The sequence below is a fragment of the Anser anser genome (assembly GCF_964211835.1).
Source record: "Anser anser genome assembly, chromosome: 11".
In the NCBI taxonomy this organism is placed as follows: Eukaryota; Metazoa; Chordata; class Aves; order Anseriformes; family Anatidae; genus Anser; species Anser anser.
In genome coordinates, this window is record NC_139732.1 from 9,700,846 (window position 1) to 9,717,341 (window position 16,496).

Genomic DNA, 16,496 nt, shown 5'->3' on the forward strand with positions numbered 1-16,496 from the left:
CACTTCTCTGTTCTACAGAGCAGAATGAAGATCAAAGGATGATTCAAAATATTCCACCAAGTACCTTTAATAGCAGCAAATATTTGGGAAAAAAATGTATTCCTAGCACTGTCCTAACCCACACCTCTGTTGCTCAGACATGAATTAAGACTGCTGGGGGGGAAAAAAAAAGTTTTATTTTTTCCAGGCCAAATCTAATACCTACCACAAAAAAAATACCCCTTTAACTCACGAACTTCTTTTTATGGCTCAAGAGACAGTTTGAGAGGGCCGCTCAGGACAAAGAGGCAGTTTGCAGCCTACAGAACAACCTCTGGATAGGTGTGCACTGGATGACAGAAGAGAGGGGACCTGTGCCACATAACAGCATGTAAGATGCTATCACATCCAAAATCCTGAAGAGAAGCTAACCACACATGGATTATAAGATCTGTATTTTTCCTGGTCACGTAGATATCTTATATTTAAAGACAACATATTTAATATATCTCAAATATTTGATATTGCTGATATTCTTGGTGTATGGGGTTGTTATTTTACATGCATAAAAAGAAGGTTTTGTTGGCTTTGCACTGACTACAGCAGCCAACATGAAAGATGCACAGTTCTCCATGTGTGACAAAAATCCAAGTATACTGAAAGAAATCATCCAAAGCAGCTCAGCTGAAAGAACAAAAGATAGTACTACTCACTACTAAAGGATCACTTGGCATCACTTAAGCAGATGCCTATTGAAAACACATACGTAAGAAAAGGGATTCACAAAATCAAACAGCAAAAATACTGAAACTTTCTTATCTGTGAAAATGCAAATCAGCTTAGTATAGTACGACATCCAAGATTTCTAATTCAAAGGTTAGTAAAGACAACACAATCATTCCTAAAAAGTAATTCCAGTAGACTTCAGATCATGTCTTAAAATGGTGCTTTTTTTTAATCCGTAGCTCATATAACAAAGTATTTCCAAAAACAAATGAAAAAAACTTTAACCAATGGGTTAAAGATAAAAAACCCTTGATCAAATAAGTCTTGCACCAGTGGATTGGTAATAGCAATTTTGCTGAAATGCAAAATCAGTCTGCATATTAAGTTATTTCTTACATTGTAGTCAAGAGCAGATGCAAATTTTTAACTTGGTCTTGGAAGGGAAAATCTCACCAAATGCAGCTTTGCTCTTTCTGTGGCACTGTGTGTCCCCCATTCTCTTACATGCACTTAAAAAGAAAGCACTGATCACCAAGAGCGATTTTCTTCCAAGTTTTTGTTCTTCTTCAACTTCAGTGAATGGCACTTACTGTGTTTGGCTACATTTCCTCCTCAATGAAGCTGCAAAGTTACTTTGTCATCATTCCACATGTAACTTTAGAGCAAAAGTCAAATTTAAACTTTACAGTTAAGAGCATGCGAAAACGTATTCCTTCATTTTGCTGTAGCCGGGGATGGGGAAAGAAAGGAAGCATCGCTATTTTCTTTAAGGAAGTGAAACGCTGCAGAAATTTGCAAGGGCAAATTGAATAAAAAACACAGATCAATTTTACTTGTCAGAGAGACAGGTACCACAAATACAATGGATGAAACCCAAAACCTGATTTGAATTCCTTTAGGAGAGTGCAGAAATTGAATCAAAGACAGAGCTCCAGCTTATTTAAAAAAAAAAATAAGAAAAAGAGCTTCACTGAGACTTAGTTTGAAGCTCATCAAGTCAAAAGGAGCAAGCATTTGCAGATGGAGTAAGATAGAAAATCCATGTCTTTTCATGTACAGCTGCTTAGCCTTCTGATACAGGTGTTCTCCTAAGCACAAAAAAGTCAGCGGCTACAAAAGACAGCTGGTGGCTTTTTTTTTTTTTTGGTATCTTCTCTTATTTTTTGCAACCTACAGACCCACATACAGCTACAGGAGTTGCCTTCAACTTACTTAGACACAGCCTTCGCTGAGCTTTTCCAAATAACTCAAATACCAAAGAACCCACAAAAAGGGCTATGTTTTTCTATATTTAGTTAAAGTCTCCTGGCAGCCGGCAGCTAACACCAAGGTCCCCTTAGTGCCGGACAGCTGCTGCCTCACCAGCTCTGTCTTAATCACGGCACTAGTTGGAGGTATGAGAGACACGCTTAACAGAATTAACAGTTCATGCAGTAATATGAACTTTTTTCTTTCCCTGGCAAGCATTTTTATGGATGAGTTAAACCTGACAAGACCACACGCTACTAAAAAAGATCAAGAAACTTGAGGTATCCGCCAGGGACTCCATGAAAACAAGTCACACCAGATCTCGCAGCAAGTCTCAGAAAAATGGTTTTGCTTTCAGGTTGCAATCTCCTTCCCCCACCCAAGTGTTATACACAGCTAATCATCTCACAAAGCACTTCTCCACTTTCATTTTTCACATTCCACATGCTTATCTTTCCTTATCGGAAGCAACAGTCCACTTATCTATGCACCTGTATACTGAAAAAGCATGCTGGAGTTTGGCACTGCTATTTGTGTTGTGCTAATTGCCAATTGCACAAGCAGAAAAAAATACTGGGCTCCACAAGGATAACAGTGCTGCTAAGACCCCTTTCAGGATCTGCATTTCCAATGATAATAATTGCTGTGTATCCTAATTATGTTTATAGTAGAGGATAATAACTCAGATGAAAGTATCTTGAAACCACCTTTAAATAAAAGGATCAAATACCGACATATTCAGCACTCATGGGACACCTTTAAAATCTCCAAATTCACACAGAGAGGGAAAAATGTGATGCAAAGCTGGGCAGAACAGGAAAAAAACACACCTTTCCTCATCAAAATACAATTAGATTGAATAAGATACAGGGAAATCTGTATCATTTTCATCAGACAATAGTGAACAAATCACCAGAGAAGACAGACGACTGATATTGGTGTATTTCTCTTCTCAAGTGACTTTTCTCCCAAACTGTTTTGAGTTCCTGCCTTGACTCCTCCCCAGGTCCCCTCTTGCATGACTTCTTTCTACAGTTTCGAGGCAACAGAAATAACACTGAAGATGCACGTGTTACAGAGATTATGCAAAAATATACTCCTATGTCTACTGTAACAGCATCATTTACCCACAGTGCTACTAGCACAAGTCCTGGTTTGAACTTAAGATAACCTAAAATATATTTGGACACGTATTTTTATCACTGCTATTTAGCTGCAATATCTAATTTGTTATTGACTAATTTTATCTTGTCTGGACTTTGCCAAAACATCTATGTACAAGAATCAAGAGCTTTGCAGAGGGATTTTTGAATGATTTATGTATCTCCATTAAAGGTATCTTTAGATATACTTTATGTAAGCTTCAATTCAACTCTTGCAAACAACTTAAAACCTTCACTATTCAGTTACCACATATTAAAAAGCAGTGACTTGGGAAGAAGTAAAAATTCACTGCTTTCCCAGCAGAACCTCCTTTATCCATCTTCTCCGGTTCAAAACCAGCCTATTAAAACTGACCAGCATAACCTGCTCCTGCACAAGGACACCGTACGTACCAACGCAGACTGTAAGCATGAGGAAAAGGTCTCAAGGCTAGTTAGAAAACTGTGGGCTGAAAGAAAGCCATGTGATAACTGGAACATAAGCAGAGCAATTCATTGGCAAAACCCAAGGGTGGCAGCTGACCAAAGTTGGTTAGTGACACCAAGCTGATTAGTGTCTCATTTCCACAAACAAAAGTCACAGGAGGATAAATAACTTCCCTTGGGCCACATGACACTGTTGCACTTTGGTTAACAGGGTGTGCAATCACTGTAAAGCTGAGATTCCTGTTAAAGCAAAGCGTATTTGTTTTTTTGTAGGGTTTTTAGCTACTATTCAGTCCCCCCTTCCCTTTTTTTTTTACCCTGTGTACCCAAGCTAACACGCTTGCGTTGTTTCAAAGACTGAAGAGATGCCAAATTCACATTTCTCATCCCTGTCAAACCATAAAGCAGGGTTCACGTGTTTGTCATAGGATCACAGGATAATTCTTTGTGCTTCTTTTTCTAAATGGAAGATGTCAAATTCTATTACAAATGCTGACCGTAGGAAGGACCTACTTTGAAGAAAAATGCTGGTTTTATTCACAAGCAAGCAGTGAAGCTATCTGGGAAGGGTGAATTGTTACACACTGACCAATATTGTCTTATGCAAGGGTTTGATGAGAAATTCTTATTGCAGAATGGCTTCACTTCTGTGTTGCTTAGGTGACACCACATCACTTAATATCCCAAATAACGCAGAACTCAGAGAAAAAGCATTCACAAACAAGACCATGAAAAAGGTTGGAGTAAAAAGGTCAGAGGGAAATGAGAATCCATCAGAACTGTAAGCTTAAGAGATTGTGCAAGGAGTATCTGAACAACAGATCTGCTTCTTTGCACACGGCTAGAGACCAGCTATAAGCAGTTATATTACCGTGATAAATCACAGGCTTGAAGGGCCATATCATTACTCACTCATTTTAACCCATCCCCAATCAACTGAGCAACCCAAAGAAGTCTTTAAATGTCTTGAAATAATGTTCTGAGTAGCAAGCCACTTAAAAATTTCCCTGAAGAAAATTCTGCAGTCCCTTATACTGACTGTGGCACTACTTGACTGCAGATAAAGACGGAACAATTGGCGTTGTTCGGGCAGCTCTGCATGCATTCTTGCAGTGCCAACATGAATCATGTGCACTTTGATGGGGCCACAACCCAGAACTGTCGACCTGCATTTAAGTCAAACAAACTTTACCTTATCTAGAATCAGAGATATCACCAACATCAACCGGTCCCACCGTGAGTCCCTCAATCTGCTGCCACAGAAAGCCCTGGAAGGTCCCTCTCTTTGCTCCACATTGCAGGCACTAAGCAGCTGTAAGATACTTGGCCTCCAACAGGAGCTTCCCATCCCTACCAGGTCCTATTTTCGACTCTTCCCCCGGTAGGCGAGGCTCCTGCTCTCTGCATAGGATACGGAAGGAAGCACCAAGAATAACACAGGGTGGGGGGGGAGTTCAGATTCCCCTCTGCAGAGCCATAAAACCAGGAAACCTAGGAAGAGATCAAAAAGGCAGTGGGGAAGAACACTCTTGTCAGTACAGGTAGGTAAGAAATGTATCTGTATATGCATACCCTGAGGGTATGAAACAACACTTAATTACTGTGAAAGTAAATTAAAAAATAGAAGACAGTTATAGTTCAAACAGAAACAGGACTTAACTACTGTACATTAATGGAGATGTTATCAGATATTTATCAGCCTTAAAATAAAGAGACGGAGCTAACTTCCAGCAGCATGGCCCTGTGTGCTGCAGAGACCAGAGCTTGCCAAGTACCAACAGACTGGGACAGGGAGCTGAACATCTTTAAGTGCACTGCTTGCCCACACCCTACAGGCACTCTGACATCCAAACAACAGGCAGCTTGAGCTGACCTTCCTTTACCCACCATGGCAGCAGCTTCCACAAGTCCCTCTTACCAGCCAAAACTAATGAGCAGAGAAACAACTTGCACAGATGGGTAAAAATCATCTATTATTGTCACACACGTTAACTATATGTTAAGTAACCCAGACTTCAAATACACCTGTTTATAAAGTTAAGTCAAGGCCCTACACAGCCTTTAGGGCTAGCACCTCAACTTGTCTGTGAAAACTGACAAGTCAGGAAGGACATTTGCCTTTCATGAGTCCAAAATGTGCATGCTAGAAAAAAAACAAACATAATAGACATTAGGTCTATATGAAATCTAAAATCCCTTTGAGAACTATGAAAAAAAAAAAAGACAAGGTATATCTTGGAGATTGCAGAACAAATTCACAGAGAACCGAAGAGAATGCCAAGCTAGGAACTGGATATTGATCTCACAACATGTGAGTATCACTCAGCAAAACAACCCTTTTCTCCTCCTTGAGCGCAGGCCTGAATAGTGCAGGCTCCCTTTAGGGATTATCATGCATCCCGTAAAACTGGCATTATGAAAGGTTTGACTGCACAGGCAAGGAGGAGCAGGCCAGGTGTTTACTGATTTTTCTTTTGTTGCCTAGAATCATGCGTGATTCACAGAGGGCAAGTCAGATTCACGTGCTTAGCCCATGGGAAGATCCTCTTCCCAAAGGCTACAAGACTAAACACAACCAAAGCAGGGAAAACATAACAGACACCGCAAAGAGCTGAAATAACCTTTTAGAAGAATCACTCCACTCTCCACATCTAAGTGTTCTTCCTTTGCTCGCTGGAAACACTCACTGCATTTACACTGAAAAACACCAAAACAGGCTGAGCACTGACACTAGTTACCTAGATAAAAAAAACACATGCTCCTCACCGCCCCAGATCCCTTCCCTGTGATACGGTTCCCTTCTGCAATCGGAATACATTAACCGCTAACAAAAAGCGGCTCTGCCCAAGAGGAGCCACCCCGCCACAACACACTTGCTGTAGCATCCAGGGCCCGGTTTCAGACCTCGCTGGCCAGACGCCTTCCTTGAGATGACAGCAGCAGGAAAAGCGGTGCCTTCGCTGCATTTCCTATCCCTCCTCTCTCCGGGACTGGAAATATCGGAGCCTATCTCCCCGCACCCTCATCGCCTGCGGGAGGCCCGATAACGGCAGCGGCCCCGCTGCGCCCCGGGCTAGCGAGGGGGAGCCCCCGGGGTGGATCCCGGGGGTGGATCTCCCCGGAGAGGATCTCCAGGGAGGATCTCCGGGGCTGGCAACGCCGGAGGAGCCGGGGGCCGCCTTTGTGTGCCGCGGCGAGGCGGAGCCGGGCGGGGGAACCGCGCTCGCCCCGCCGGGAACCGGCACCGGCCCCGGCAGCCGCAGCCCAGCCCTGCCCGCTCACCGTCGGAGCTGACGGTGTCGTAGGAGTCCGCGGCGGCTGGGGCGGCGGCCGGCTCTCGGTAGTCCACCCAGCTGAGCCCCTCCACGCTGTCGTAGTCGGCGCGGTGCTTGTCCTCCACCGGCACCACGGTGAAGTGCGGCATGGCTGCCGGGGCTCCCCGCGGCACGGCGGCCAGGCAGGCGGGACGCGGCGCGGAGCCGGCGGCGCATTCCTGCCCCGTGCGGTCACTTCCTCTCAGGAAACCGCGCTCCTCAACTCCACCCATTCCCCTCCGAAGCGCCGGGGCGGCGAGGAGAAGCGAGGCGAGGAGAGGCGAAGCGAAGCGAGGCGGAGCGGCGGCCGCCGCCCCCGGGGCCGGCGGGAGGGCCGGGGCCGCCCCGCAGCGAGGGCTGGGCGCGGAGGAGGGGCCGGGGGCGGCGCGGAGGAGGACGAGGAAGAAGAGGAGGAGGAGGAGGAAGAAGAAGGGGGGTCCCCTGACAGGAACTGGGCCCCGAGGGCGGCGGGGCGCGCTGTGGGCTCAGCATTGGGGTGGGGGGGGGAGATTCACCCTACCCCCACCCACCCCCCGGCCTGGCCGCCATTTGCTGGGCGGGAGCCATGAGGGGAGGGCGGCGGCAAGCTCAGGGGGTGGCAGGGTGGGAAGCCCCGGTCCTCAGCGGATCGGCACCGGCTTAATTAAAGGCATCGACTTAATTAAAAGCACATCGAGAGCCTTTACAGGAGCTGTCGCCAAGCTTAGATGCGGCAGCTGTCCCTGTCCCTGCTTCCTGTGCTGGGGGTTGCAGCGGGGTGGTTCTTGGGCTTGCCCCTCTCCGCCTTGCTCCCTGCTCTGGCTGTAAAACGCTCGGAAATAACGAGACAAGCCCAAGGGAGATGGGAAGCATGACTACACAAAAGGGGCTGGAGGGGCCGAGGAGCGAAATACTCCCCTTGGGAGAGCTGAACGCCAGCTAGACCCAGCGTATTTCCAGCCACATGCAAAGCAGACAGTTGCTAAGGCAGCAGACTGCAGAGGCAGATGAAGTGTGGCCCCGCTGCTGAAACAGGGCCTGGGAGCCAGGGCTGCCCCATTGTTAGGTCCCACTAATGGGGGCAGTGGGGTCTGCCAGCCCCCCGGCAGCCCCACCGGATGCCTGGGTGGCAGCAGGGTCTGTAAAGCCCAGGGCATGCCTGCCCCTCAACCCCTCGTCCCTCAGGGAGCAAAATTCAATTTGGCCTTCACATTTGAAAGAGCACTGGCGCCAGGGCTGGGCATCTTGGCCTTCATTTTGCATAAGGCATCCTTCGCGTGGCGTTTAAAGATGAATTAATAGTTGATAATGCTATTTATTGTCCGCATTTGAAAGCTAGCCTTGAAAGTAAAAGGATCCCTTCTTAATGCATTATGTAATCACCGGAGGAAAAAAGCTCTAGAGAACAGTTCATGCATTTTTCTCTGGACTATCAACTCAAACTAATTCTGTAGATTTTTGATTAGAAATAAGCCTTATTCAAGAAATCTGTGTACAGTGACAAGGCAATCCAGTGCTGATGGAAGTTCTGTTCTCAAAATGTATGGGAGTCGCTGTGAGGATATAAGCCCTAGAGCAGAGGAAGAGAATAAGACTATTTCAGCATTTCCTGTACTCAGATGAACCTTATCTCTAGCTTTTGGAATTTGTCCTGCCTTTTTCACAAAGCAACCCCCAGGTCACCTGGGAAAAGAAAAACGTGTAATGAGCAAGAGAGAAACAACCAAGAGGGAAAGTGCTTTGTTCACAACTAATAGGTCTACTCTTAATTAGGTGGGGTTTGAAATAAACAAGGAGGATCCGTGCTGTGGAGTGGCTGCTGCCAAGGGGTTACAGGTCTCTCAGTTTACTTAGACCACCTCTGGGGAAAGCCAGAACAATTATACCTCCTAGCATTGATCAGACAGGTGGAAAGACTTCTAAGACTTCTGTGTTTTTTTCATATAACCTACATTTTACTTGTGTCTTTTTGCTCAGTTAAGGAAGACATTTATCTTCACGTGACCATGTGTATCAATAAAAGCCCTGATAGTTTTGGGGAAGAAACAAAACATTTTCTTCTATTCAAAACTCATGATTATCTCTATGATCAACGGTGTGATTCTTTTTTCCAGTAGCCCTAAAATTAGTACATCTGTGTATGTGATCGCACTGAGGTCTGTGAAGTTTACTAACAATTTCTGCAGGTGGGCAAGGTAGACCAATTTTGAGAATTTAGAAAGCATTTCTGTTGATGTTAGAAGCATTACCACTGACAGGCTGGAAACACACTGGTGTGCCACTTAGTCCACTGTCTTATTTCCAGCAATATTTTTTCTCTCACAGGAATGCAGAACAATTGACCAAAAAGTAGCATTTTCTGTTTAACACCCTGCGGCTGAATTATGTCTCATTAGTGTTTGTAAGTACGATATAATAATCTAGAGTCCACCAAGAAAACAGGTGGAAAATTATTACTTGATAGGGAACAAAGAATTTTATATAGAAAGGCAAGATGAGAACTTACCATTAAGCAACTTAGTTCATGCTGAGTCTTCTGTCTTCTTTCCTGTTTTCGACTTTCTAAAGCTTTTGAGTGAAAGGGTCTGGTCTTAATAAATTGTTCTAGAAAAAGGAGACAGGGATTATAAGAAGCACGCTTGAAGAGTTAAGGTTTTTGCAGTCATGCTTATTGAGGAGGAAGAATTAAACTGGGCACTTCCTCCTCATCTTGCATTTGAAAGCAGATTTGGCAAGGAGCTGTCTGTCTTTAGGTACCAAAATGCATTCTGGCCACTACAGATTAGTTTAGTATCATGAAATCAATGGAACTGAAATTGTACCCCATGAGGAAAAAAAAATCAAGCTTCTCCACATATACTGGCAACTCCCCTCTCTGGAATGGAAACTGTATCCAAATGTCTTAGGAGAGAATTTGGCCCTAGGAAACTATTCATTGAAGCAAAAATATTTCTTTTGTCTAAAGACAATGACTCTTCTGGCTTGTAGACTTGTAGACAGTCCATATTTAAAGATAAGAAGTTATCTGTCCATATCAACTTTGGTTTTTGGTATTTGGGTTGCAAGAGAAAAATTTCAAGCTGGATAATTGACTTTTTTTTTTTTCTGAGTATGAATACTGATTGTTACTTCTAAATGGTATGAGTAGCCATCTCAAGCTTAAAAGTCCTCTGATGCAAACATGAACTGGAATGAACAAGGTAATCTAGAATTCTACAGCATTTACATGAGACCATGTTGTTATCTCTCATTAAATAACAGGGATGAAAATTACCTCCTTGCAACAAAGCTAAATAGAATTTGGGATTACACTTTAGGGTATGCACTGGTCAGTGAAAACAAACCAAAAAAAGAGCAGAGAGAATAATATTAACTTCCCTTCTCTCAATGAAACAGAAAAATTGCTCTGCTGAAAAAAAGTCTGGTGGTTTCACTGGGAAACGTGTTGACACCAGCATAGCAGAATCAAGTCTCATTAGGTAAGAAAAGGCCTGAATTTTGGTACTCTAGTTAACAGCATCAGTGAAGTCAGCACCCTTAAGATCAGCAACTCCATGATCATTTCCTCTATGACAAACCATCAAGAACTGCTTTTTGAAATTATTATCTACAAACTATATAAGTAGAGACACTATATAGTTCCTATTTAGTAAGTCACTACATAATCATGAACTACTTCAAGCAGGTGTAAGCTTCCAGCTGAAAGGTCACTATGCTTCCACAATAACAATTGTTATTCAACTCAAAGAAAAAAGTTGTATGAGAAACTCTGAGTCTTCTGGAATGGTAGTTCAGTAAATTGCTGAAGACCCTGCTATAAATCCTCAGGGCTGGCAAGCAATATACCTTGAACACCTTTTATTACAGGTGACACCACTCAAGTATTAAAGAAAAAGGAAAAAAAAAAAAGGCTTGGCTTTTACAGCCCAGCATGAGATAGTGGCTGCACACCACACTGGCAGTTGACTTACAAGTGTTTTATCCTGTCCCTGCCAGACGACAATTCACAGGTTCTGATGTGATGCTTGTATAGTCATCCTAGGAGAAAATGAACACAGAATTAATATCAGCATTACCAAATAGCCTGACTTATTCCTCACAAGGGGATGTAGTATATGCATTGGAAGGCCCTTATAAATGAGCTCCAGAGTATTGTTAGCTTACAAACTTTGAATACATGATGTTAACTTCAATTAAACAACAAAACGTAACACCGTTTTGTCTCCTTGTCAATGAAAGTGATTTGCAATTTGTTTAAGTATAAGAAGACCCAGCATTTGAAGCTACGTTTCAGGACAATTTTTCTTACCTTCCCTTTTTCTTGAATTTAATGGAGAAATGCCTAATTAAAATACATACATAAACATTTCTAGCTAGGAAACTCAAGGCCAAGTGAAAATTATCATCATATAAAAAGAAACATGGCATGCAATTACAATTCAGATGATGAAAAATTTTTTAATTCATGTGTAAAACTGTATTACTTCTAACATTGTTCGGATTGCTTTGTAGCAATGTGATATCACAGAAAGCTTTAAATGAAAGTAGAAGTTTAAATGAAAGCAGAAAGTTTAAATGAACTTTCTCTAAATGAAGCTTTGAAATGCCTTATTGGTACAGTAACCTGCCCGATTATTGACATTGCTGTTGAGTCTTGTTTGTGTCCCCAGGCTGAACACACAGCCTGCTTAGAGCTTCATGCGCAGGATGCACTGGTCTAGAACCTGAGAGAGAACATCCATAACTGCGTTATCCAAAATACCTAAAACTCCTTGAGTAGAATACCTGCATTGGGATGTTTTAAATAACAATCATACTGTATCTCTGTTAATACAGACCAGTATAGTGCATCCCTCTTCTTTGTCAGTGGGACAAGCTCTGAACCTATATTTGGAACTACAGGAAATTTCTAAACCATATGTCATGAAAAGTATTTCTGAGATATCCTAGATCATTGAGTTAGTAGCTGGATAGTGGCCCAGAAAAAATATATTCCAGCTAGAACAGAAATAGGGTTTTGGTTAGAGGACACACTTGCCGATTTGTACGCAGCACAGATCTAACAATTATAAAAATAAACAAACAACAACAATTTGGATAACTGAAGTCCTGCTCAGATTATCTCCCATACAGCTAGGGCACAAAGCCCTGACACCTGGAAGAATTAAATACTTGCAAGTTTTAAAGCCAACGACTTTTTAAAAACACAAATACAGATATTTAAATTTTGCAAACGCTGCTCCACTACAAGCTAGAAGTATCCTACTGGGGCTATGATGGTGTTTGCTCCAAGGAATTCAAACAGTTGTTGCAGGGAATCCAGATGCTCCCCTTCCTGTTAGGCTGGAATATGCACAGTGGGTCCATAACTATTATTTACTGTTTAAAAGGATTTTTTCCCACTTAAGTGGAACTTGGGTGACAAGTAGCCCAGAGGTGGCCATCAGAAAAACTAGCAAAACAAAAAACATGCCACTGCCAAGGTACAGCTTCCCCCAACAAGAGGCTTGGCAGAGGTCCTGCAAGTTCATGGCCAGGATTTCACCCCAGTGAACTTCCATTTTCAGCACATTCCTGCTCCTCCACATCCGAGGATCAAACCAGCTTTATGAACAAAGCAGGCCGGAAACTGGCAACCTGGCTGCAAAGGTTTCTCCCTGACAAAGACTGGCATCTAATTCGTCCTTGACAAAGATGAGCAGTCACTGCGAGAGGCCCTTTGGAGAGGACCACAATATGTACATCCATGTGTGAAGAACTGGGGACACAGGAGTAAGAGCTTATGGGAGATGCAACGTACAATCCTCCGCATGCCATTTCCAGACGGAAGATAAGGCAAGAAAATGTCATGTTATATTTGTACAAGAGTTGGTGTGTTAACTGCAACTGAAAATTTTGCTGTTCTCCTAGAAAATACGCCACAGCTTAGGCATTAAAAGACCACCAGAGGACACTATGGTGCCACTTACATTCAAAATTTATTTACTTCAGGAAACTTCTCACCTCACGTTTTAAAGTTACTCATAACTGTATTTGGTGCATCAAATAGACATTTTCTACAAAGATGCATTAAACTCATCTTTAGACAGTGAAAAATCACCAACTTGTTTTCTTTTTCCCCTCAAATTCAGGTTCTGTACATTCAAATAAGAAGAACTGGATCATTTTTTTCTCTACTAAAACTGCTAAATATTGCAGTAATTTTCAGGGTAGGATTAAGATGCTGGAAAAATACTATTCAGGGTTTATTGCATTTTTTTTCCTTTGTTCTTTTTTTTTTTTCAATGAGCGTTTTTCAGTTCAGTTACATTTTTAGCATGGATAGATTTGTCATGATCTATTTATTTTTAATAAAAGGCTCAAAGAAGAAACTGAGCACAGGCTTACCCAAGATTATTTAGATGTTCTGAGTTTATCTACAGGAGGGTACTCAGGAAAATTAATCCAAATGGGCTTTTCAAAGCTGTATTAAACTTTTTTTTTGCAAACATTTTTATTCATACTAAAGGCACCTTCATTTGATTTGTCTGGCAAAACTTGCCTTAACTTCAGTTTTAATCTTAGCTATTTTAAAACCTATTTTGTTTCTCAGAAAAACCCACAGGGGAACTTGAATTCATGCTTTCTTGGCACTGTTTTTCTTTCATTGCAGAACTTTGGACTCCATGGGTGAAGGACATGCTTTATAAAAATACTGAGACCAGATGCAGAGAAAGAATTTCAGATAAAACTACTTACCCATTACAGGGGTGAGTATTATCCTAGCGAAGGTTACAAATCAACCCGGGGAGAATCAACAGAAACAGCAAAATCAAGCATCCTCTCACTTGAGTTCTGGTCGTGAAGGCTAGAGCCTTGCTTATAAACAGCAACATTTCTGTGATGTAAGCTAAATGAGGAACTTCATGTAGCATCTTTTACAACTTTTACAACAGATTTTTTGTGACAGGAGCTGCTAAGCCAAGTCTAAGATCTTCTCTAGGGTCACAGCTTTAGGGATATGATGTGTGCCATAAGGGTTGTTTGTTGATTTTGCTTTGAATGAAAAAAATCACAAGTGGCAATAATTTCTCAAACAGCATAAACACTGGGGAAAGAATTGGCACCTTTGCAATTTGAGTGCTAGGAAGTGAAACAGGCTGTGAGCAGCTCTCATCTGCAATACTAGACCAAGAGACTGAGAGATTTTACCTGTCACCAGAGATTCTGACACCTATGAAATACAGAACTGAGACAAAAATGCTTCCATTTTTTCCACAGAATTTTGTTTTTCCTCTGATATAAATTATATAATCAACTTATAAATAAATGATGGTTAATAAAAGATTTTACATTCATCTGGTTTCAAAAAAAAAAAGGGGGAAAAAAAGAAAAAAAAAAGGCAAATTATAGGAACACCAAACACCCACCACCATCTCATGGTGTCCTGTGTAGATGTTAGGCTTGTAAGTAATCTATCAAGATAAAAACTAAAACCAGATTAAAGAATATATACAGTTCCTAAAACACTGACTCAAGCCTTCCAAAATGGCCCAAGAAACATTATCCCGTGTCACAGTCTATCCTGAATGCAGCTCAGGAAATCCACTAACATACCATTCTGGGTTTGTGAATTAAATCCAACAAATCTCAAGAGCAAATTTGAAAGCCACTTTGTTTTGTTTTGTTTTGTTTTTGGGGGGGTGTTATGTGCGTGTTTGTAGATTAGACGTGTTTTGTTTTCAGAATCTGAAGTAAGTTGATCATTTCCATATGTGTAAATCCAGGGAAAAGCAAACAGAAAAACTGCTGCTTCCAATACCAAAGAGAAAATAAAACAAGCCTCAGTTGCTGCAGTCTTGCTCTGCTTTTCTGCTTCCCCTCTCCTCTAACACTGAACATTGAGAGAGCTGATCAGCAGAAAACCTATCACTTGAGGAAGGAAAAGAGTTTTCAGCTGGATCAGCCCCCTAAAACAGCTTACCATGTAGTTACACAAGCACCAGTGTTGTCACAAGGGACAGGGGAGACAACATGCAGACCAGAGGCAGTGTAGCACTGAACCAGTCAAAGTTGACACTGGCATGAACTGCTATAGCATTGCGGCACTGCGCTTTACTCCAGAAGATGATTGAGATGCAGTGATACCTAGCTCTTCAAAGTTGACTCTGTGGTGCAAATTGCCACTCAACTTCAAAGTCAAACAGAAGTTAATGGACTTAATATAGGTGGCTAGAATAAATGTATGAAGTTTACTGACCTTGAAACATAGAAATATGCTGACATATTGCTTGAGCAGCTCAATGATATGCAAGAAGGAATGCACATGTTAAGCACTGACCAACTTCAGTACTCCATATACAATGGAAAACTTGTGAAAGTCCTTTCATGGCCCATAAAAGTCACCCACTGAGTGAGAGTTAGATGCATGAACTGAACTACTCATATCTCACCTAACAGATCAGCTCTATGTGTAAGAACAGCAACAGATTTTTTAGGTCTGGTTTCTAGCATCACCACATACCAGATGAGACAAATGAGAACTGCAGTTATTTAATTCTGTGGATGCTACAGCCAATTAGTCTAAAAAGGGACTTGGGAAAGGGTGCTGGCACAAACCCTTTAGAATCAAATCAACAATCTGCATTATTTTGTCTGGAGTTTTTGGCTGTGCATATATCACACGTGAAAGCACGAGCCTTGGATTTTTAAAGAAGTCCTGAAGTTTGGCTCTTATTTACAACACCAGCCTAAGGTACCTTGTAATACATAAATTTTGATTCTTACAGAAATAGTAATAACTGTTTTCAGAATTCACATTAGCACAACTCATTATTTAGAAAAGGTAAACAATGAATCCTTCCATTTGGCAACCAACAAAGTCTATTACAAAGTTGCTATCTTAATTATATCTGATATTTCACTAATACCACCAGCTGTAAGAGAATCCGTCAGTTTAGCTATCATCCATTGCAAATTACCAGTGAAAACTGCTCTTATTAATCGGTGTAGGGCAAAGGCATTCAGTTTCTGGATGAATCATCCTACCCATTGGGAGACAAAAATCAGAGTGCAATCATTTTATGCTTGAGCTGTTGGAAATGCAGTGTTGTGACTGCTTCTACAAGCTGCTGTCAATGGGACTAGAGACACTAGCACTCAGACTAAAGGGATACTACAGTTTTTCAGACAGCAGTCACAGTCATATCTTGACATGATTTCACTTTTGAAATGCACTTTAACTGAGATGCCTTTCTAGCATGTTTCAGTCCACATCTGTGTGATTTTGTTTAAGAAAAATAAATTGACCACATCATTAGATAAGCTAAATAGCACATGCGTAATCATTGCAAGATGCCTAAGATTCCATTTCTTGTTTGATGATTTTGCACTTTCATGTTGGTCTCACACAAGCAGCTTATTTGAAATTTTGTCAATTAACATAGTAACGAGTAATGGAAAGGGGGACTTCAGATCATTGCACATCTTTGAGAAATGTTGTTTTAAAGTAGAAGTCAGCCTACCTTGGTGCAGACAATCTGTCTAGTTCCCCATAAGCCTTGTTGTCTACAACTTGACTTGCTTGACCAAGTGATTTGCTACAGGAAACACTGTCATCATGGACTTGCTGCAATAACTTTGAGTCATCCTCCTTCTCTTTTCCTAAGTATCTGCTCAGACT

General features: G+C 41.9%; 1 protein-coding gene across 1 annotated transcript in view; it reads right to left on the reverse strand.

The window, feature by feature from the left end:
- Positions 1–7,245, reverse strand: part of SLC12A4 (solute carrier family 12 member 4) — a 50,424-nt gene extending 43,179 nt beyond the window's left edge. The window contains exon 1 of the mRNA XM_083852084.1: positions 6,825–7,245. Coding sequence (XP_083708210.1) covers positions 6,825–7,089 — 265 coding nt within the window. The 5' untranslated portion in view covers positions 7,090–7,245. The remainder of the gene's footprint in view (positions 1–6,824) is intronic.
- Positions 7,246–16,496: the final 9,251 nt, after the last annotated feature.